The 24,438-nt window shown below is 35.9% G+C and overlaps 1 protein-coding gene across 6 annotated transcripts in view; it reads right to left on the reverse strand.

Annotated features, from left to right (window-relative positions):
• Slu7 (Pre-mRNA-splicing factor Slu7) overlaps positions 1 to 24,438 on the reverse strand; it is a 221,456-nt gene that overhangs the window by 191,719 nt on the left and 5,299 nt on the right. For all 6 annotated transcript variants that reach the window (XM_090392500.1, XM_090392499.1, XM_090392498.1 and 3 more), the window contains exon 2: positions 21,485 to 21,653. In XM_090392500.1, coding sequence (XP_090248626.1) covers positions 21,485 to 21,639 — 155 coding nt within the window. In that variant the 5' untranslated portion in view covers positions 21,640 to 21,653. The remainder of the gene's footprint in view (positions 1 to 21,484; positions 21,654 to 24,438) is intronic.

The raw sequence follows: 24,438 nt of genomic DNA on the forward strand, positions 1-24,438 counted from the left end.
TTATAGTTTCTATATTCGACATGAAACTCTTGCGGTTTCGCTATTCGGATTTGAAATAATGTTGGATTTAATATCCACTTAATTTGAATAATATTTATCAATTGTTTTTGGGAAGTAAGGATGGCCAGTGTCCATCTCTTCCTCTGGTAAAATATTCAATATGTCTTATGTGTTAGGGTCAGTTGGCAAGTTTAATTTATTCAGTGGATACTGATGCATCCATTTTTTCTGTAGGGTGGTTTATCTTTAAGTGATATCTTTGCCATAATTTTTTGACAAGTGGCTTCTCATCGAATGGGACCATTTTTGGAGTTGTCTCTGGAGTAAAGCCATAGGTGCACAATTGATGCACTCAACAGAAAAGCATTTGCAATCATAAATTTACAAATTTATGATTTGAAAATTTATTTCAGGTATGGTGGAATTAACAGATGGTGGAATAGATAATGTTGGATTCAATTTGTAAATAATGTTGGAGTTTGACAACAAATAGATAATGTTGGAGTTTGAGTGCTGTCGATATTTTCTTAATTGTTACCTTCTCAGCATATGAGGATCTCAGAGTAGGTGTAGTGGCGGCTAGCTTTCTTTTTTCGCATCCTTATATGATATATTTTGTTCTATTTCAATTTTTTTGCATTTCTTTTTCATCTTTCCACTTCTGACATGCATGAGAGTAAACTGGAAGATCTCCCTGACATGTTTAGCTTTTTCTGCAGAGCAGGATTTGTTATCATGCTCTTTACTACCACATCGGGCTCAGGTGGTGGAACCACGACAGGAAGTTTGGACATGCCCATATTTTTGACATTTAAAGCACCTTAGTGGATTAGGGATGTACACTCTAACAGGACAGCTGAGATACTCTGCTTTTACAGATGTTGGAGGTTTATATGTATCAAAAGTAAGGACGATATTCCAGGTGACCATCCCTACATATCAGAATGCACCATCACTCCCTGATCTTTAAGCTTTAAACACATCTCCTCATCAGGAACATCAAGGACATCCCATTCTGATATTGCTCCTCTACAGGAATTGAGTGTTTTATGAGGTGTTACTGTGATTGGCATTCCATCCATTGATGTTACTAACACAATGTTTACATGAGGATATCACCAGAACGTTATTTCTTAACAGTTTTGGGTAGGTCAGCCAGTCCTTCTAAACCTTTTTGAATAAAGAAGAGCGACATTTTCCTTATTGGGTTTTCACCTGTTGCATGGATGATCAAAAACACTGGTACATTTATACTAGTATCATATATATCTTGTTTCTTACTTCTGTTATCAAATGTTGTATCTACTATAGTATCAGTACTTGGTTGAGACTTTGTTAGGGCCCCACTGAAAGATTTCAGAATGAAGAATTCATGCTCAAGGAGTTTTTGGTTCAGTGCCAGAGTTTCCCACTCACCACAGAGCCACATATTGATGCCCACTGACCAGCAAGCAATAAATGCGCTCAGGAGTGGAACGAGAGACCGACCAACACACTATATCGCACTATAGCAAGCCTTGGCTCTCGACCCTGAACCATGGGGTGAGAGACTTACTGCAATACCGTTAACCACTGCAGGCAAGCTCACTAGCTAATTGATCTTAGCCAGGCCATCCCGGCCTAGATCAATCGGGATGGACCTCCCAATGGACCTCCTGTCTTGCTGAAGCAGAGGCCAAAGTAGTGCAAGACCACCAGGATCCCCATGGATCACACTGTATGCCAAACATTGCAGCAGAGCATTGGATCCCAGTGATGGTGGTCCGGAAAAAAGGATAGTAAAAATTACTATCCTTTTTTATGATACTGTGACTCTGCAAAGGCATTTGACAGAATACTGCATGGAAAACTATAACAAAAGTTGAAGCAAATGGGAATAAAATAGAAGCTGGTAGCATGGAGAGGAGGCTGAAAGACAGACATTAGATAGTAGTATATGGTGACATGGAATCCAGGTGAATGGCAGTGACTACTGGAGTATCTTAGAGTTCTGTGCTAGGGCCATTACTCTTTAATTTGTATATCACTGATATAGGGAAAAATTTTAAGGGAAATATTCAGTTGATGATGATACAAAACTGAGAACAATAGTTGATAAAAGTAATGAAGATATCCTGCAGGATATCTACATCACCTTTTTTTCAGTACTAGTAAATGATTTCTGAAGACATTCAACATCCATTTTCTTAACAATATCCTGTCTTTTATTCCAAGTAAAAACTAATCAGTTAAGCAATTTAGTTTAATCCTTTATCCAAGTGTATGCAAACAAAGTTTGCGCCTGAAGTATCTTCAAGACTGAGGAACTCGTAGTACAGTTGGACCAAGCTCTCATCACTCCTTGTCTCAGTATCTCCCATAATGCAAAGCACATCTCCTTGAGGACATGTATAATGCTATGCATTAAGGGAAGGGCCACTACCTACCTAGATCGGTTTCGACCTTTATTGAGGTCTCATCAGTGGGAGCCAAATCAGAATTGGTGATACTAAGGCAGAAGCAATGCAGAGGTCATATTTACTTATATGAGTTGTCAAAAGGTGTAGCACCTTATTATTAAATTAATCTGGATTTAGAGAAAGATGTTGGAAGTTTATTTTTCGCTTGGTTAGTCCTGAAGATACTTCAGGCGCAAACTTTGTTTGCATACACTTGGATAAAGGATTAAACTAAATTTATTAGAGTCTAACCAACTGAAAAATAAACTTCCAACATTTTTCTCTAAATCCAGAATAATTTAATAATAAGGTGGTACACCTTTTGGCAACTCACATAAGTAAATATGACCTATCCATTGCTTCTGCCTTAGTATCATCAATTCTGGGTCTGGCTCCATTTAACGAGACCTCAATAAAGGTCGAAACCAGTCTAGGTAGTGGCCCTTCTCTTAATGCATAGCATTATACATGTTCGCAAGGAAATGTGCTTTGCATTATGGGAGATACTGAGACAAGGAGTGATGAGAGCTTGGTCCACCTTTACTACGAGTTGCCTCAAACCTGAAGATGCTTCAGGCGTAAACTTTGTTTGCATACACTTGGATAAAGGATTAAACTAAATTTATTATAGTCTAACCAAGTGAAAAATAAGCTCCCATAATCAGTTAAGTATTAATTCTTTTGTCAGCTTTCCTATTCTTGAAATTGCATTTATTTTCATCATTCCATGTAGAATAATATTTTTTGAGGATATTTGAGAATTACTGAAGACGTGGAGCAAATGTTTTGCCAACCATCCAACAACTACTACAACCATCCAAAAACAATAGTTAAAATAAAACTTTTTGTTGTTGTTTTTCTGTTTGTTTTCTAAGTTACAAATTCATACAAGTTACGACTCCACAAAATTTTAAAAATATAAGAAAAACTTATAGAACACATATACTGGTTATGCAAAGAATACAGTCAGAGATTTTATTATCTTACAGATATCACTTGGTGATTGTAAAAACTTTCATCTTCCCCATTAGCATGTTTGGTTGAATGGTCATATAAACCTAATTAATGTCATAACAGGTTAGTGATCCTAACTGTATCTGTTATTGTCTATATTTTGGAGATAAAAAACCTAATGCTTCTGCATTATATCTGCATTTCATTTTAGCTGAAAATCCATATAAAGGCCCTTGTGCTTCAGATGGGACTATTCTAGGTTTTTTCTAGCCATTCTTCTTCATCAGCATTTTCTGTTCACTGATGGATAAAGGCCTACCTATTCTGTGCCACTGAGTTTCAGCTCTTTTTCACCTCACCTGTCCAATGTCTCTTTGGTCTTCCCATATCTCTTTCTTCAATCTCTGAGATACCATTCAGATATCACCTTTGTCCATTTTCAAGTGTTATTTCTTGCAATGTGACCTACCCATTGCTACATGGATCTTTTAATAGCTGTTACAATGTCCATCCTGGTCTGGGCTCAAACCAAGTATTATGCTTTCTATCTTGAATGGTAATACCCAACAGTAAGTATTCTTTCCATTTTTCTCTAGGTAGTCAACTTGCTAATTCTTTGGTCAAAGTCAATGTTTACCTTCCATCTTCTGAATAGTTTTCTTTTAAACAAATTGAGAGATATCTTCCTTTAAGTATTTCACAATGCTTTTCAAAGGCTACCCAAACCAAGGTAAAAATCTTTGTATAACTTCATCCCGATGCTTCACTCTACTGTAATTTTCTGTCCTAAGTAAACCTAGCAATTACTATAATCAATGCTTTGGTGTTCTAGCTTTACTGTTTTATGTATTTATTATACGTTATTTTTTATCACTGTATTATATAATATATCATAAAATATTATGTTATTTTTTATCAAATTTTTAAATATTTCTTCTAGAAATATTTAAAAATGCTGTATGTGAGTTAAATGAAATGGACTCTCCTTTTCTAATTTTTATTATTTTTATTTTATTACTTGTATATGGCATAATGGATTTACTTGGCTGAGAGACATGTTTTTTTTAAAAAGATTAAATGACTGAAAGCCGAGAGATAAAAAGTAAAACATACTGTTTTAATTCAGCACAACTAGTTTCATCTTCAAGAAGACTTCTTCGGGTGTGTGTGTATATATATATATATATATATATATGACTACTACTATTAACTCGGGATTGGGATATGTTCATTTTTAATATTAACTGACTTAAAACCCGAGAATTATAACAAAATGAGATTTATTTGAAAATGCAACATGTTTCGTCGAGATTGACTTCATCAGGCGTTAAGAACATAGAAAGATATTAAAAGACACTGAAAATAACATTGAGACACTCTAAAGCTATACAATTATAAAGTTATAATATTCGACTGTGAATTACAGTTATTATGAAATTGAGCTATAGTCCGTGTTAAAGTTCTATTGTTGTACACTTGTACGTGTGTGGAACCACGTTCTATTGTTGTACAAGTGTACAACAATAGAACTTTAACACGGACTATAGCTCAAGTTCATAATAACTGTAATTCACAGTCGAATATTATAACTTTATAACTGTATAGCTTTAGAGTGTCTCAATGTTATTTTCAGTGTCTTTTAATATCTTTCTATGTTCTTAACGCCTGATGAAGTCAATCTCGACGAAACATGTTGCGTTTTCAAATAAATCTCATTTTGTTATAATTCTCGGGTTTTAAGTCAGTTAATATTAAAAATGAATACACACACACACACACACACACACACACACACACACACGTATATATGCATACAGGTAATTCTCATTTTACGAATTCCAGCTTTATGAATTTTTATTTTAAATTGTGGGTGGCAAAAACAATTAGGGCATGTATGGGGGAATTATGCAGTATGTAATGATCAGCTAGAACGAGCCTCAGTCACTCACGAGCCTTGGCAATGCGAGTATGTTATTCGTAGTTTTCTTCAATTACACCTGATTTTTTATTCTGTTTTCTTTTTAATTATAACCTTTTCACTTTTCCAACAATGTTAAAAAGAAGTAACAGTGCAAAACCAGAAAATGAGCAAAAGAAACAAAGAAAAGCAATTACATTAGAGAAAAAATATGAAATTAATATCAGTCATCAAGGTAGCACTGTTAAAGCTCTTTCTGAGAAATTTTCTCTTGCCGCTTCTACAGTTTGCACCGCTTTAAAGGATAAAGAAAAATATTTGAAAGAAGTAAAAAATGAGCAATCCATGCAGTCTACATGGTTGTATAATAAAGAAACAGGCAGTATAATTCCTCATATGGAAAAACTGTTAACTGCTTGGATAAGCGACCAAACTCAACGATTAAATGTGCCTATAAAATATGCAACGATTTGTACTAAAGCATTAGCCATTTTTAAAATACTGAAAGACTAAATAGAGGGTGACTGGAAAGAGACTTTTGCTGCAAGTAGTGGGTGGTTTGACTGCTATAAAAAAGTGAACTGGTTGGCATAACATTAAAGTACAAGGTGAAGCTGCAAAATCTTATCCAGAAAAATTAGAAGAAATGATTAAAGAAAGAAATTATTCACAATTGCAGATTTTTAATGTTGACGAGATAGGCCTTTTTTAGAAATGGATGCCGACAGGAACTTACATCGGAAAAAAAGAATCCTCAATGCCAGGTTTTAAAGCATCAATCTACTATTAAGAGGAAATGATGCTGGTGATTGCAAATTGATCAGAAAATCCAGAAGCTTAAAGGAATTAATAAAGATAATCTCCCAGTAATATGGAAGGCTCACAGGTTACCTATTTGAAGATTGGCTTATGCATCACTTTGTTCCTGAAGTGAAACTTTATTGTGAGAAAAAATAAATTCCATTTAAAGTGCTTCTGATAATTGTCAATGCACCTATCCATTCCTCATCAGTAGCTTACATTTGTGCTAATGTAAAAATAGTCTTTTTACTTCCAAATACAACTTCTCCTTTACAACCAATGGATCAGGGAATGATTACAACATTTAAAGCACATTATCTCAAAGAGACTTTTGAAATGTTAACAGAAGCAACTAATAAAGATGGAAACTTGACTATCAAAACGTTTTGGAAGAGATTCAACATCTTTGACACAATTCAGGTAACACAGAGCACCTGGCATAAAGTTTCCATAAAAAACTATGAAAGAAGTATGGCATAAACTTTGTCCTAAGTTTAATGATAATTTCGAAGGCTTTGAAGATGCAACAAAGATTGTGAATTCTGAAACTCAAGCGATCTTAGGTATGGCTAACCAGTTGCAAATAGGAGTTTCGGAAGGTGATGTTAATAAGCTGCTTCAATCTCACACTATGGAACTCTCACCCAATGATCTTCTTGAATTAGAGGAACAAGGAAGAAATGAAGAAGAAAAAGATAAAGATAATGAATATGAAGCTCCAACTCGGTTTTTCACTTCAAAAGGCTTAGAAGAAGAAGCGTTTAAATTTCTCAAAAAAGATTCAGATTTTGAACAATTTAGTAAATTTTCCCACAAAATGAATAATGCTTCAGCTTGCTATTAAGCTATTTTAAATGAAAAGAAGCGAAAGCAATGAAACAGATGACAATCGAGGCCTTCTTTGACAAAAAGGATGCACCAAAGCTTCCTAATATATCTCCTATTACCTTGATGGCTACCATTCACATGGTGATATAGAAATGAGCTAATTTTTTTTCAAATAATCTTTTTTAATTTAAAATTTGTCTTCTGTTATTTTTTAAATATGTGAATTTTGGCCAGTAAAGACTCCTCTTATCATTTAATATTCATTTTATATTTTACATATTCCATCTTATGAATGTAACTCTTGCTTATAGCATTATTTCTAAGGCAAATAAACTCCCATTTTACGAATTCCCGATTTACAGTCACCAGAATCAATAATTCATAAAGGCGGGAACTACCTATATATGCAATTTATTTTACATTGTTATGATTAATCTTTTCTTCATTGAAAACATAACACTATTAATGATTTAACATCACGCAGCAAGATCTATTTTGAATAAATCAATTATTTGCATTCTACCTTGTAACAACTGTTTTTTAAGCCACTGACGATGGTCTGTTAATTTCAGACTGAAATATAAGGCAGTATATTTAATTAATAATACTTTTAACTTCAGCTTTTCTGTATATATATATTGTATATAATCCCTTTGTCCAGCATATTCACACTATACTGTATACACTACCCACCCATTAGTCACTTAGTAGCCATCTGAAAATATTAAATGGAAAATTCCAGAAATAAACAATTCATAAGTTTTAAATTGTATACCATTCTGAGTAGTTCTCGATTATCAGGTTGACTTTTGTGATATCACAGTGACTGTGTCCAAGTAACCCTTATTTTACTTAATAATGGCCTCAAAGTGCAAGAGTAGTGATGATGTCAATTCGGATATATCTACCCAAACTCAACATCAACAGAGTTCAAAATTGGTACTATCAATATAAGAAGCCTGAATGGCAAAGAAATGGAGTTAGTTGAGGTATTGGATAAGTACCAGATCGACATAATAGGGGTTACTGAAACAAAAAAGACAAAAACTGGTGAGATCTTTCTGAGTAATAAATACAAAATGTTATATTTAGGCAATGACAATCAAGGAAAAGAAGGAGTAGCCATTTACGACAACACTAAATATGAGGCTAATCTTCTTGAATGGCAGGCAGATTCAAGTAGAGTGTTGTGGGCAACACTCTGCTTGAGAGAGAAGTGGAGGAATTTATTATTATTATTATTATTATTATTATTAAACAAGACCTCATGGAGTCAAAGACTCATCTAGGAGGTCCTTTTATCTCACACACATCTCATCATACCGGGTCTTAAACACATTCAAACTCCTTGCAGACACCACACTCTCAGGCAAGGCATTCCAATCATTCACAACTCTGCACGAAAAAAACCTGCCTCTCACTCCCCTACTCACACCCTCTTTATACAGTTTCCAGGGATGACCTCTGGTTCTCCCCTGATCTCCCACTATTCGCTGTAGAACTTCTCCACCATTGATCCTATAGCAACCCCTTACCAACTTGTAGGTCTCTATCATATCTCCCCTCTTCCTTCTCTCCACTAGTCTCTGCAAATTACATCTTTTCAATCTTTCCTCATACTCGACATTCCAGAGGTCAGAAACTACCTTAGTCAGTCGCCTTTGGACCCTTTCCAACATCTCCTCATCCTTCTGAAAACCAGGTGACCAAATCTGGGCACAATAGTCCATGTGTGGCCTAATCAAAGCCTTATACAATGGAACAAGAATCTCCCTACTTCTACACGTCAGTGTCCTCCTCATCATTCCCAGAAGTCTTTGTGTTGTCTTCACAATTTTGGCGATGTGACCCCTAAATTTTAGATCTTTATCCACTATCACTCCCAGATCTCTTATTTCCTCTACTTCCAACAATATATTCTTACCAAGCATAAATTCTGCATCCCATCTTTGTTTTCCAAATTTTAAAACCTTACATTTTGCAACATTGAACTCACACCCCCATTTGCTTGCCCAATCACTCAATTTATTCAAGTCTTCTTGCAAGGCCACAACATCTTCACTACTCTTTATGGTTCTTCCCAACTTTGCATCATCTGCAAACAACTGAATATCTCCATCCAAATCTTCGCCAATATCATTAATATACAAGTTAAATAGTAATGGCCCTAAAACAGATCCCTGAGGCACTCCACTAGTGACTTTCCTTTTCCTGGATATTGCACCCCCATACACAACTTGTTGATACCTATCAGATAGCCAGTCTCCAATCCAATGCACTAATCTAATATCCAACCCCATCTGCTCTAGTTTGACTGTCAACTTATCATGAGGCACTCTATCAAAAGCTTTTGCGAAATCCAAGTATATTACTGTGTATCCTTCTCCTCTGTCCAAGGAAGCAGTCACTTTATTGTAATAAGTAAGTAGATTACTAAAACACGACCTCCCTTTAGCAAATCCATGCTGTCCATCAAAGATTATACCATTGTTGTCAACCCAACTCTGGATTCTAGCTCTCACAAGCTTCTCCAACAACTTAACCACAACACCCGACACACAGATAGGCCTATAGTTTGATGCTTGAGTTCGATCACCTCCTTTATGAAGTGGCACAATCTTGCCCTCCTTCCACTCTTTAGGGACTTGACCAAGTGCAAGACTCGTATTAAAAAAATATGTCAAGGCAGGTGTCAACTCTCTGGCACATTCCTTCAGAATACGTGGTGATATATTATCAAGTCCCACAGCCTTATTTACATCTAGTTTACTCAACTCCCCAAACACCTCTTGCTCACTTACAGTCAGTCTCTCCTCCCCATCATCAACTGCTCTTAATCTCTCCATGAAGTCACATTCACAAGATTGAAAGATCTTTATGAACTGCTCATTAAGTATCTCCACCACACATTCTGCAACAGCTGTCTTTATACCATTTCCTCCAATCAATGTCATCCTTCCATAATCATTCTTTCTTTTGCTGGCTACATATCGAAAGAACTCCCTAGGATTCTTTTTAGCTTCATTAGCTAACTGCTGTTCATACCTCTCTTTAGCTACTCTCACCAACCAAGTCACTCTCCTTGCCTGGTCTTTGTAGAACTCATGAAATTGGTTACTTCCACTTCTCTTATGCTGCCTCCACAATGCCCTTTTTCTCTGTATTGCATGCTTAATCTCTTTATTCATCCATCTCACACCTAACTTATTTAACCTTCTCACCCGTGGTATACATTTAGACATTGCATCCACTAAATATTTTTTGAAAATCCCCCAAGCTGCATTGATCTCTTTTCCAGCTAACTCCTCATTCCATGCTACACCTGCAAGCTGTCTCCTGAGCTCTTCATAATCACCCCCCTTGTAGTTCCACATATACCCTTTTTTCACAGGGGTCCTTGCACTGCTGGCAACCACCCAAGTAATCACCTCATGGTCACTTTCACCAATTGGTGGATGATTTGATACCTCATTGATAATTACATCCTCTGATGAGATGACCAAATCCAAGACCCTTAATCCTCTTGTGCCCTCTGTTACATACTGTCTGAGGTAGTTATCCCTCAAAAACTCAAGAAACTCATTTTCTTTACTTCCAGTTGCTATCTCTTCATTCCAGTCTATATTGCCATAATTAAAATCACCCATAATGATCACCCTTTTCTTATTTGCTTGGCTTATTTGACTATACATTTCACTATCACCACCATCCACATTACCAGGTCTATAACAACATCCCACCAAGTATTTGATTCTATTCACCTCTATCTCACACCATACTGCCTCAAAACCACTGGCCCCATTTCCCCCTTGCATCTCTACCTTGTATGGACATAACTCTTTCTCTATCATCAATAGCACTCCCCCTCCCTTTTTACCCCTTCTATCCTCACGAAACACATCATACCTTTCCATCTCTATTCCTGTCAGGATGTCATCCTCATCTAACCATGTCTCACTTATTCCGACAATCTCTGGGTGCACAGACGCAATTAGTGCAACCATTTCATCTGCCTTGTTTCTTATACTTCTAGCATTGGTATACAAACACAACAACTCATTTCTGGATCTACAGCTAGTTCCACTGATACCACTCACTCGATGTGATCTCTCCATGCTGGACTGGGGCCATTTCCCTTTCTGCTTCTTCATTTTAGAACCCTTTGCAATTCCATCTGTTTCCTTTTGATCCCTGATCATCCCATTACTTTCCTGCCTACACATTCTCTCACCTCCTCTTGCAGCATCCACCTTTCTCACGCTGTGTATCCCTGTCCACCCTGAGCCTCCCCGTTTCCCTGCTCCTCTTGCACACCCATTCTCTCATTATCTATACTCATACCACTCACTTCCACATTCATTTCCACTCCTTCAATCTCTCCTGTCTTACTCTCCTGCTCTTCCACATCACTCCCCTCTTGATCTGATTCATTCTCTCTATTCACTTCTCTACCTTCCAGCAGCAGTCTCTCCAAGCGACTCACACCATAACCACTCAAATGCAGTCCATCGCTCCCATACAGCTCACTTCGTCCCTCAAACTCATTCCACACATTAACAAACTGTACTCCCATCTCCTCACACATTTCAGCCAGAATATCATTCATAATCCTTGCTCTCCGCCTCATTTCACCACAATCATACCTAGGCAACACACTGACCACCCTTCCTGTCACACTATTCTCCTTTATCTTTCCAAGCAGTCTCCTGACATTCATTTTGACATGCTCTTTGTTCTCTCTCAAATCATTTGTTCCAATTAATACAATTAACTCTTTTGCTCGTTCCCGCCTCATGTTCAATGCCTCAATCACTCTACTCATTTTACCGCCTGGAAAACATACCTTGTGCATTTTATCCTCTAGCACACCTTTAATAATGGAGTCGCCATACAACGCCACTCGCTCATCTTTTGTTAACTCTTTCATGCCATCATGATTTATTTTAATAGTTTTGACCTGCATTCTCTTAATTTCATTCCGCATCCATTTCATTTCTTGCTTCATCCAATCCAATTCACCTTCTGAACCTCGCGACACATTCACTCTATCATTAAATCTTTCTAACTTTCTAACTCTCGACCCTCTCTTCTCACTTTCCCTCTCATTCATCCTTCTTTGTTTCCGTACTTTCGGTCCAACATACGTCCAACTTTCACTGTCATTCTTCTCACTTTCACTCTCACATATCTTTCTTTGTTTCCGTACTTTCGGACTAACATGCGTCCAACTTTCGCTATCATTCTTTTCACTTTTACTGTCATTCATCTTTCTTTGGTTTAGTACTTTCGTTCCAACATGCGTCCAACTTTCGCCATCAGTCATTCTTTTTTCGCTATCATTCATTCTTTCGATTTTTTTTACTTGCGGTTTCTGCACCACGCCATTTCTACTTTCATTCGTTCTCTCAATTTCGTTTCTTTCCGCCTCACTTTCGTCCCTTTTAACATCCGTTACGGTTGTCAAATCGCTCTTTTTCTTTTTTCCTGATTTTTTAACATTTTTTCGCCTGTCTTTCTCGCCATTCTCTTTCAAACGTGCACTCACGACACAATCGGTACTAGCACTTTCTGTCATCAACTTCATATTCGCATTCATCAATTCCTCGTTCAGGTCACATTTCGCACACACCCTTCTTCCATCCGCACTAAACATCCACAAATCATTTATGTAATCGAAGGAATACATATAACAGACCTCACACTTAACGAACCTACTGAAATCCAAATTAAAATCATGGAATGACAATGCAGCCGCCATTTTTTTTTCTCTGCAGGTTACTAGGTCTAATATTAACGTTTTCGTATTTAGTTTAAGCAAGGAAAAAAAACCCACACTAATACTATCGGTAGCGTACAACGTTTACAGCCGCTCTTACTTAAACAATTACGCATATATACTTAATTATTCCTAGTAAAACTTATCTGAATCAGGAGCTCTTCAAAGCACGTTCGTAGCGCCTGACCCACTAGCGCCCTCCCCATTTTTTTGAGGTTTTAGAGAAAGCAGCTGACACAATGAAAAAGGAAAAGTTGGTCCTTGTTGGGGATCTAAATAGCAGAGTAGGAAATGATTGTCAGACATACAAAAATATTTTGGGAAAATTTGGAGAAAAGAGAAAAGTTAATAATAATAGCGAATACCTATTGGATTTCTGCTCAAGACATGGAATGGTTATTACTAACACCTTGTTCCTTATTAAAACACTTAAGCAATTGAACAATGTAGTTAAGGATATAAATTAAATTATACTTTAATAAATACTTTACGATATTTTGGCAACAGCAAGTTGCCATCTTCTAAAGGAACTTACAAAAAAAGGCACTTGCACGTAGGCACTACAACACAGTAACTGGGAATAAAGAGATGAAGCTATTGTTCTCCTAAAAGTCATGATGGTGCCTTCTAGCGGGCTAAGTAGGTGTTATTGGCCGTTGGACTGAAGGTCTGCTGATGTAAGCTGTAAGCCTCCCAAATTTGGGACAGTCGCATACAACCAAATTTGTTGAGGTTTGGAGAATTTCTTAGGGCTGAGGTTGATTCCATAATTAGTCTTTCGAATTTGTATTTGCTACGGTGTATTACTGTAGCTTTTTTTTTTTTACACCGTATTCTGTGGCATGTATCCAGAGCATGGTCTGCAAGACCAGAATGGATGAACTTGTGAAATAAATTCTGAAATAAATATCGGAAAGTATTTATTAAAGTATAATTTAATTTATATCCTTAACTATGTTGTTCAATTCCTTAAGTGTTTTAATAATGCATAACCAACATATAATCCTGTCTACGAGAATAACACCTTGTTCCATCATAAAAATGTGCATAAATTCACATGGAGAGAAGAGGCAAGGAATAAGAAAAGTTTCATTGACTATGTTATTGTTGACAGTGATGTTTTCTCCCTGGTGCAGGACACCAGAGTGTACAGAGGATTTGAAATTGGAAGTGATCACCATTTAGTCTTGAGCAGGATAAAATTGAATTTCATATGGAAAAGAACATGTAAGAAAATTTTAAAGCGAATGAAAATTGAGCAGTTCTCAGATAAACTGTAGACTAAAATACACAAATGTTATTCAAGAAAAAATGAAAGAGTTTGAGAGCAGGAACAAAACCTTGGAGATTCAGTGGCAAGCCCTGAAGAAAACTCTAATTGATTCAGCCAGAGAGGCATGTGGTAAGGTTGTCTTCAAGGATAAAAAAATCAGAACTCCATTGTGGACACAGGAAGTTAAAGAGACAGTGAAGGAAAAGAAGAAAGCAAATCAAAAGCTCCTGGCAAATAAGTCAGGAGCTTGTGCTCTTAGAGAATACAGAGACAAATGTAAGAAAGCTAAACACTGTGTAAAACTGGCTAAACAAAAGTCATTGGAGGACTTTGACAAGAACATAAAAAATAAATATCAAGAAGGTGGCAAGATATTCTGGAGGCTGTTGAAGAAGCTCAAAAATGGAGGAAAGAGTGCTGTAATTAGAGATGATAAAGGTGACATGAAAACAGGAGAAAAAGATATCCTTGAAATATGGAATAATTACTTCAAAAAATTGCTAAATGAAACAAGCAATGATGACAGCACAGTGGTAAAAAAACACTGACCAGGCATGCAGTCAAGAATACATATCCATACTTGAAGTAGAAAAAGGCATCAAAAGCCTGAAATGTCGAAAGGCAGCAGGGAGTAGATGATATTCGACCAGAAATGCTGAAGTATGGTGGTATAAAAGTCTTACAGTGTCTGCACTGCATAGTTCAGAAGGCTTGGATAGAAGGATGAATTCCAGATGATTGGAGTAGAGCTTTCATAGTACCCATATATAAAAAGGGAAATAAAACTGAATGTGAGAATTACAGAGATATTTCATTACTGAGTGTCCCTGGTAAGATATATGCAAGTATACTTGAGAAATGGTTGAGAAGGATTCTGGAAGAGAAGTCTGAAGAACAAGCTGGATTCAGGAAAAATAAAGGCTGTCATGATCAGATTTTCACTTTACGACAGATAGTTGAGAAATCATGGGAATATAACAAAAATCTGTATTGAAGTTTTGTAGATCTGAAAGGCATATGACAAGGTGCCAAGAGAGAAGCCTTTCAAAATGCTACAGTTATATGGTGTTAATAGGGCATTATATCAAGCAATACTTAGTCTTATTTGAATTGTAAGTCAGCAGTTAGAATTGAAAGAAGTACAGGAAGGTGGTTTAACGTTAAATCTGGTGTCAGACAAGGATGAACAATATCCCCTCTGTTATTCATTATCTATATGGATCACATTATGAAGTAAAGTGGTGTTAAACATGATATCAAAATTGGAGATGTTAATGTCAGCTCTTTGCTTTATGCAGATGATGTTATACTTCTAAATAAATCTGCTACAAGTCTGCAAGATTCCATGACTAAATTGAATAACTGTTGTAATATATATGGTATGAAGGTCAGCATTAAAAAGAGAAAGACAATGAAAATAGACAGAAACATCGAAAATATCAACTGCATTGTGAATGGAGTCTATAGAAGAAGTAAAACATTTCAGCTTCTAAGGCACAATTTTTAGCAAAGACGGTAAATTAAATATGGAAATAGACAACAGAATCAAAAAAGCTGGTATGGTAGGAAGTCAATTGAATAAATTTATATGGAATAAGAGAGAAATTAGCCCAAACACTAAATTAGCTGTATACAAAACAGTGTTCAAACCAATTTTAACTTATGGATCTGAGAGCTGGGTTAGAAGTTAAACACTTGACCAAAGACTAGAGACCTCAGATATGAGAGTCCTGAGAAAGATTAGGGACATGAACAGATGGCATCAATGGCAATATCATATTAAAAATGAGGATATTAGGAAAGAACTAGATATTGTCAGCATCCAGGAATGCATTAGTAGAGCTAATCTCAGGTGGTATGCTCACTTAAGCAGAATGGGAGAGGATAGATTAGCAAAACAAGTGTTTTCTGCAAGATTGGCAGGAAAAAGACCTAGAGGAAGACCAAGATATAGGTGGATTGATACAGTAAAAAGTGCCTTAGAAGACAGAAATATAAGACCTGATAATATTGGAGTCTTTACAGGTAACAGACTGATTTAGAGGAAAATTGTAGATAGGAAGTTAATAATGGTGTAAATTTTTCATGTAGTACTATCATATCCTACATCCCTTGAGGTTATATATAACAGGAATTTGATGATGATGACTATATCGTGGATATGTATGTATGTATAGGAAAAAAACATAGTATATATACGGTTTGGTACTATCTGCGGTTTCAGGTATCCACTGGAGATCTTGGAACATATCCCCCTGTGGATAAGGGAGGACTACTGTAGTCTTCCTCAGCACACATCTATGACTTAAAGACAAATTGTCAATGAGTTTAGTGCTGGTTTGAGTACTGTTAATGCGACTTTAAAGAGGTCTAAGGAGACAGCTTTTTTCTACTGACAGAAAAAGAAAATGTGGGTGAAAAAGGGAAACTACACTTACTCAAGATCAGTTACTACTTAGGAAAAGCAAAATTAATCCAAGATTGTCTGCAGTAAACTTATACAGAGACTTGGCAGCTAGTGGGATTAATGTTTCTGACATGACAGTCCATCAAAGATTGTTAGAAGCAGGGAGGACGGCCCGCAGACCAAAAAACAAAAGAAACAACTGTTGACAAAGACAATACAGAAAAAGAGGCTCCAGTGAGCAAAAGTGTACAAAGATTGGACTGTTGAGAAGTCGAAGAAGGTCATATTCTTAGATGACAGCTATTTCTTTGTCTGAGGAAAGTGAGTACCCTATGTTCGCAAATCAGCAGCTAAGAAGACTGATCCTGTCCACTTTCAACACACTCTTACAAACACCCAGCTAAAAAGATGTTCTGGGGGTTGTTTTACATGAGTGTCCAGGATCACTTGTGCCTGTTGACGGTATGATGAAAAAGTGACCAATACATAAAAATATTGGAGAAAAGAATGGTTCCACAGATTCAGAAAGATAACACATCTTCCAATGGAGTCTCGCTCCATGCCACACTTGAAGAAAATTCAAAGAGTTCCTCAAAAATCACAACATCCATGACTTAAAGACAAATTGCCAATGAGTGTAGTGCTGGTTTGAGTACTGTTAATGTGATCTTGAAATGTAACAGTAACCCTCTTAAAATTATTAAGAGGGTCACCTGCTCCAAGCCATTAACTCTCCTGACATTAACCCAATTGAAAATTTATGGGCCATAGTGAAAAGAGACTTGGAAAATTAAATTGTGATACAAAGGATAACTTAAAACAATCCATTACAAAAGTAAGGTTCTGAGATGCAGAAATAAGAAAAAATGTGTTCTACATTGGTAGAGTCTCCATGCCAAAGCAAATTAATGAACTTATTAAGAACAGAGGAGCACATTTAAATTATTAGGTAAAGCTGGAGTTTAATTTTTGTAGTTAGTTTCTTGCAAAATTTAAATTTTTCTTTAAAATGTGAATGTTATGATTAATTTGTTTGCTACTGTATCTTAAGCCACTGCCAGTCTTAGAAAGCAAATAATGGGAAATTCAAAAACTATAATGCAAGTAGGGAGAATAGTATCTTTTTTGTGTGCAGTCATAAATGCAAGGTAAATATACTATTAAGATCTGATATAGGTGTGTGTGAGAGAGAGAGAGAGAGAGAGAGAGAAAGAGGAAATAAGAGCGAAAAAATATATTAAAAATATATATATATAAGGGGATGCTTAAGGGTCAAAGCTGTATAACTGAGAGGAGACTTCCACATAGCCTTTAAAGGAATGCGGAGAACCGACCAGGGCTTCTGACCTAATGTCCAATCCTCACCTTCTCGTGGTGCACCCTGTTGGGTATCTACTTTGATACTGAACGAACAAGGATGGGCTGGCAATTTGGGATTTAGCCGACCAAATTGTATTCTTATTGGTTAAACCAAAATAAAAAATGATGGTACAACATGACAAAATTTCATGCTGGCTGGGGCGTCGCCCGGTTAAACAAGGCCCCCGTTGTTTTCGCCAGGGAACCAGGGCGAACAGCGAAAAGTCAACTGCTGGAACAAATCTGAAAACAAACCCCAACTCAACATCACCAGAGTTAAAGATCGGTACTATCAACATAAGAAGCCTGAATGGCAAAGAAATGGAGCTAGCCGAGGAATTAGATAAGTACCAGATCGACATAATAGGGGTGACTGAAACAAAAAAGACCAAAACTGGTGAGATCTTTCTGAGCAATAAATACAAAATGTTATATTCAGGCAATGACAATCAAGGAAAAGAAGGAGTAGCCATAGTATTCAACACAAAATACGAGGCTAATCTTCTTGAATGGCAGTCAGTCTCAAGTAGAGTCATGTGGGCAAATATGAGAATGGGGAACTGGACAATGAGACTTATTTGTGCCTATGGTCCAACAGAAGGTTCTACTAAGGTAGAAGTGGAGGAATTTTTTTGAGGCTTTAGAAAAAGCAACACACACAATGAAAAAGAAAAATTGGTCCTTGTTGGGGATCTAAATAGCAGAGTAGGAAATGATTGTCAAATATACAAAAATATTTTGGGAAAATTTGGAGAAAAGAGCAAAGCTAATAATAATGGCAAATATCTGTTGGATTTCTGCTCAGGACATGGACTGGTTATTACTAACACCATGTTCCAACATAAAAATGTGCACAAATTCACATGAAGAGAAGAGGCTAGGAATAAGAAAAGTCTCACTGACTATGTTATTGTTGATAGTGATGTTTTCTCCCTGGTGCAGAACACCAGAGTGTACAGAGGATTTGAAATTGGAAGTGATCACTATTTAGTCTTGAGCAGGATAAAATTGAATTTCATATTGAAAAGAATAACATGTAAGAAAGTTTTAAAGCAAATAAAAGTTGAGCAGCTCTCAGATGTGAACTGTAGACTGAAATACACAAAGATTATTGAAAAGAAAATTAAAGAGTTCGAGAACAGGAATCAAACCTTGGAGATTCAGAGACAAATGCAAGAATGCTAAACACTGTGTAAAACTAGCTAAACAAAAGTCATGGGAGGACTCTGGCAAGAATATAGAAAATAAATATCAAGAAGGTGGCAAAATATTCTGGAGGTTGTTGAAGAAGCTTAAGAATGGAGGAAAAAGTGCTGTAAAAGGAATTAGAGATGATAAAGGTGACATGAAAATGGGAGAAAAAGTTATCCTTGAAGTATGGAGTAATTACTTTGAAAAACTGCTAAATGAAATAAGCAGTGATGATAGCACAGTGGTAAAAAACACTCACCAGGCATGCAGTCTGGAATACATATCCATACTTGAAGTAGAAAAAGCCATCAAAGGCTTGAAATGTGGAAAGGCAGCAGGAGTAGATGATATTCGACCAGAAATGCTCAAGTATGGTGGTATGAAAGTCTTACAGTGGCTGCACTGCATAATTCAGAAAGCCTGGACAGAGGGACGAATTCCCGATGATTGGAGTAGAGCTCTCATAGTACACATATATAAAAAGGGAAATAAAACTGAATGTGAGAATTACAGAGGTATTTCCCTACTGAGTGTTCCTGGCAAGATCTATGAAGTATACTTGAGAAACGGTTGAGAAGAATTGTGGAAGAAAAGCTTGAAGAACAAGCTGGATTCAGGCCAAATAGAGGCTGTCAGGATCAGATCTTCACTTTACGACAAATAGTCGAGAAAGCATGGGAATATAACAAAGATCTGTATTTAAGTTTTGTCGATTTGGAAAAGGCATATGACAAGGTGCCAAGAGAGAATCTATTCAATATGCTACAGCTATATGGTGTCAATGGGGCATTATATCAAGCAATACTCAGTCTTTATTTGAGTTGTAAGTCAGCAGTTAGAATTGAAGGAAGTATAGGAAGATGGTTTAATGTTAAATCTGGTGTGAGACAAGGATGTACATTATCCCCTCTGTTATTCATTATCTATATGGATCACATTATGAAGGAAAGTGGTATTAAACCGGACATTAAAATTGGAGATATTAATGTCAGCTCTTTGCTTTATGCGGATGATGTTATACTTCTAAATAAATCCACTACAAGTCTGCAAGATTCTCTGACTAAATTGAATAGCTGTTGTAATAGATATGGTATGAAGGTCAGCAATAAAAAGACAAAGACATGAAAATAGGCAGAATCATTGAAAATGTCAACTGTGTTGTGAATGGAGAACCTGTGGAACAAGTTATCCTATCAGCTACTTAGGCACGATTTTTACTGAAGATGGTAAATTAAATATAGAAATAGACAACAGAATCAGCAAAGCTGGTATGGTGGGAAGTCAATTGAATAAATTCATATGGAATAAGAGAGAAATTAGTCGGAACACTAAATTAGCTGTATACAAGGCAGTGTTCAAACCAGTTTTAACTTATGGATCTGAGAGCTGGGTCAGAAGTAAAACACTTGACCAAAGACTAGAGACTGCAGATATGAGAGTCCTGAGAAAGAGTCGAGGTGTGAACAGATGGCATCAATGGCAATATCATATTAAAAATGAGGATATTAGGAAAGAACTTGACATTGTCAGCATCCAGGAATGCGTTAGCAGAGCTAATCTCAGATGGTTTGGTCACTTAAACAGAATGGGAGAAGAAAGATTAGCAAAACAAGTGTTCTCTGCCAGGCTGGCAGCAAAATGACCCAGAGGAAGACCAGAAGACCAAGATATAGGTGGATTGATACGGTACAAAGTGCCTTAGAGGATAGAAATATAAGATCTGATAATGTTGGAGTCTTGACAAGTAACAGACTGATTTGGAGGAAAATTGTGGATAGCAAGTTAGTAATGATGTAATTTTTTCATGTAATACTGTCATATCCTGTATACCTCTTGAGGGTACATGGCAGGAATTTGATGATGATGATGTATATTAAGTAATGCTGCTATTGATAACAATTTCCTAAATTTTGGGCACAGAAAGTCCATTGTTGAGATTGAGATTTGGATGGTGAAGAAGGAACTCAGCACTTTCTTTGAAAAAGCATTTGAATTTTCAGTTGCTTTTGTGTAGCTATCTGGGAAGGCAAGGTTGTGGTGTTTTAAGTCCTATATAAGACTGGTATTTGGAAATGCATTTTGCAATGGACTGGCCAGACAATTGCAATTACAAGGAATCTGATGTACTCCAGGTACCAATAAGTGCTGTGCTTTATCTTTTGGAGAAGGAACCAAAGAGTTTATTTGACTGATAGACTTAAACATGGCTGCAAGAGACGAAAATTTCTTTAGAATATGGACAACACTTTCAGAGATGCCTCTGAATGGAACAAATATCCTACTGGAATCTCTTCTTGTGGAATTAGGAGAAAAAATTTCATTTTTTTAAATGATTTTTAGGTTGTAATCATCTGAATGGTTACAATCTAGGGTATAATAAACAGAATCAACTTTCTCATTTGATTACTTTTACATTATCTTCACTTTCATTAGCAAATGCAAAGAAAAATCAAATTGCAATTGTAATTTCTTTATCTATAATTTTCTTAATTATTAAAATTATCTACCGGTTTTCTATAACTTCTATAGAATCACTTACTTTCCCTCTTCATCTACTGCAGCAGGCGCAGTTCCTGCTTTCCTAGCTTCCTCTAATTCTTTAGCCTTACGCCAATCTTCTCGACTATGTTTCTTTGGCTCTTCAATGTCTCGGTGCTTCAAGATTTCAGAGATTGGCCTGTTTGTAACATCCATTTCTCAAAATATCTCTATGTTAGAAATATGCAACATATTTTTAGCCATTTGTTTAAAAAATCATTTTCTTTTATTTAAATAATTTATTCAAATCCTTTTCTTTTATTTAAATAATTTATTCAAATCCTTTTCTTTTATTTAAATAATTTATTCAAATCCTTTTCTTTATTATATCCATATACCAAAGCACATTATCTGGATCTGCGGAATTCATATACTAATGTCCAACATATATGTGCCCGTGTGTGTAAATATCATTATGCATATTTTTTAACAGATTCAAGAACAAAAAAAGTGCAATTATAAATGAAAGAGAGAAAATAAAGCCAGGACAATTAAGCAGTTGGTGATATTACATCAGGCAAATCCGTGTAACAATAATCACTCCTTCCATTAATAAAGTGATTAACAGCATGCAATATTCTATCGCTACTAATACATTTAATAAATTTCTTAATTATTAAGAGAAGTCTACTATTAATTAAAAATGTATTTACATTTCATAAATAAAATTTGAATATATATATTACAATACACAGCTCACTAGTATTAAACCATCCATCATCAAAATGGAGAAAAACTATCTGGAGTGAACCAACAAAGGCAAAGGTTGAGGCACATCATCCACACACACACACACACACACATTAGTGTGCTGATGCCACATCTTGGGGGGGGGGGGGGGGATTTGTGCTAAACATATGCATACTGTTCAAAAATAAATACCACAACTGACTTTCATCGAAATACTTATGTTCTTTTTTCTGTCTATACTAGAGTTCAAAATAATGCAACCAAATTATGAATAAATCTTTATGAGTACACATTTTGAAACGGCCAATTAACTCTGGTACTTTGCCAGAGTTATTGGCATAACTTTTACCCAAACCCTCTTTTACACTCAAATGGTTCTGTTGCATTGTTATTAAAATTTTATCTCCTGGCTTCTTACTTTTCTTCCACAGATGATTTTTGTAAAAATGCCTTGCCACTATTCTAAACTTATCACAAAATCTTGTCCAAACTGGATATAAAGTCTTCTGATTTTTATGGCATCTCTCTCTCTCTGACTGTTTTAAAACTCTTTTTTTTTTTTACCATTAAATTGCTTTCATTTCAATTCATTCTGGAGTGTAGTTAAGAAGTGATAATTAAATCAACTTACACATTATTCCTGCCTTTGATCACATGCCATGCAAAAGTTTGGAAAAACTCAAGCAGTTGCTCGATATCTCTAAGGCATGTTTTATGCGAGTTCTATCCCTGAGGATATAAATCTAAAGAACATTTAGTAATGCAAGCAAACTAAGTTATATAATCAGGAATCCTGCTCCAGATACCAAGCATGGAACATTTTTTCCCAAGCTACTTCTGATATGACAGGTGGTGGCCTCACACTGGGCAAGGAAGTTCATCCATCAACTACAGTTTAGATCTGACACGGAGGCCGAATTAACTAAGATCTCATATTTTGGTTTCTCTTCACTCTTGCAACTGACTTCCCAGTTGCAGGTCAAAGTGTGATCAGAAAGAAGCTGAATAACTGGTCATGACATTAAGTGCAATCATGGATGGCTCATTATCTTCAAGCCTTATAATAGCTGGAGTACATAAAGCTACAATCTTCAACTTATACTTTTCTATGTATCAATGACCATCTCCAGATGACTGCAAATCCAACTCACACTTTACTGATCACAGTAAATTGCACTAATTCAACAATCCCTGAACTATACAAATTAGCACCCAACAACATACACTGTGTTGAATTTTTCATAACATTTTTAAATTTTCCCATATAACAATTATTTTAATTAAAAAAATTTAAATTCCACATAGCAAAAATCTTTGCCTCTAAAATGTCATTTCAATGCATTTTTATAACATTTATCTGAATCAGTCAGATATGCTGTAAATTATCTAACTGAACAGTGCACTATTTTTCAAAAATACAACTTCCAATTTAAATATACTACAATTATTATTAATAATGCATATTTATTTAATTTGGTGTATATTTTGTAATGATGTATAGTCATATGCAAATATTTTAGTGGAATAATGTCCAATCTTGGATGATGGCAAATTAAAATTACTTTCCTCCCAACCTTGGGAATACTTAAGAGAGAAAGAGATAGACAGATCTGACAGAGGATATTCATTATGGGAGATTTTAATTATGACAACACTGATGTGACAGAAAGAAAAAAGGGAAACATGAATACCTAACTTGGTGACAATGCTTTGGAATGTGATAATAAATTAGGTATACATACTACTTCCAGTAAAGTGAGAGGAATCATACAGTTCAGACATGGAGAGTAACCAAGCAAGGGCATGCTCCTAAAAAGGGATATGTGAAACTAAAAAGTAAGAGATTATGAAAGGCTAAGAAAGCAACTATGAGACACAGCATACAGAAGTAGATGAAAAGGAGATTGACAGTATCTAGGAGTTAAAGATCATAATGAAAGTATAAAAGAAATAAGAGATTACATTCCTAGAGTTACGAGAATAAACAGAACAGAATAAAGTTGGTGAATAATGAGATAAGACAGGAACTACAGAAGCAAATGTTGTACAAGAGATATAAAGCACGGGTGGAAAAATAGTCAACATTACTTGAGAATAAGCATGAAAAGTGATACATGATAAGGAAGGATAAAATGAAATATTAGAAGCCTGGTAGATCAAGCTAAGTGCAATCCTATGGAATTTTTAGTTATGTGGCAAAAAAAAAAAGGGGGAGAGAGGCAATATGGACAACTGTAGTTGCTAAATATGATGCTAAGGTGACAG

The sequence above is a fragment of the Typopeltis vanoorti genome, chromosome 5 (genome assembly GCF_054136105.1).
Source record: "Typopeltis vanoorti isolate ZY-2024b chromosome 5, IOZ_Tvanoo_1.0, whole genome shotgun sequence".
NCBI lineage: Eukaryota > Metazoa > Arthropoda > Arachnida > Uropygi > Thelyphonidae > Typopeltis > Typopeltis vanoorti.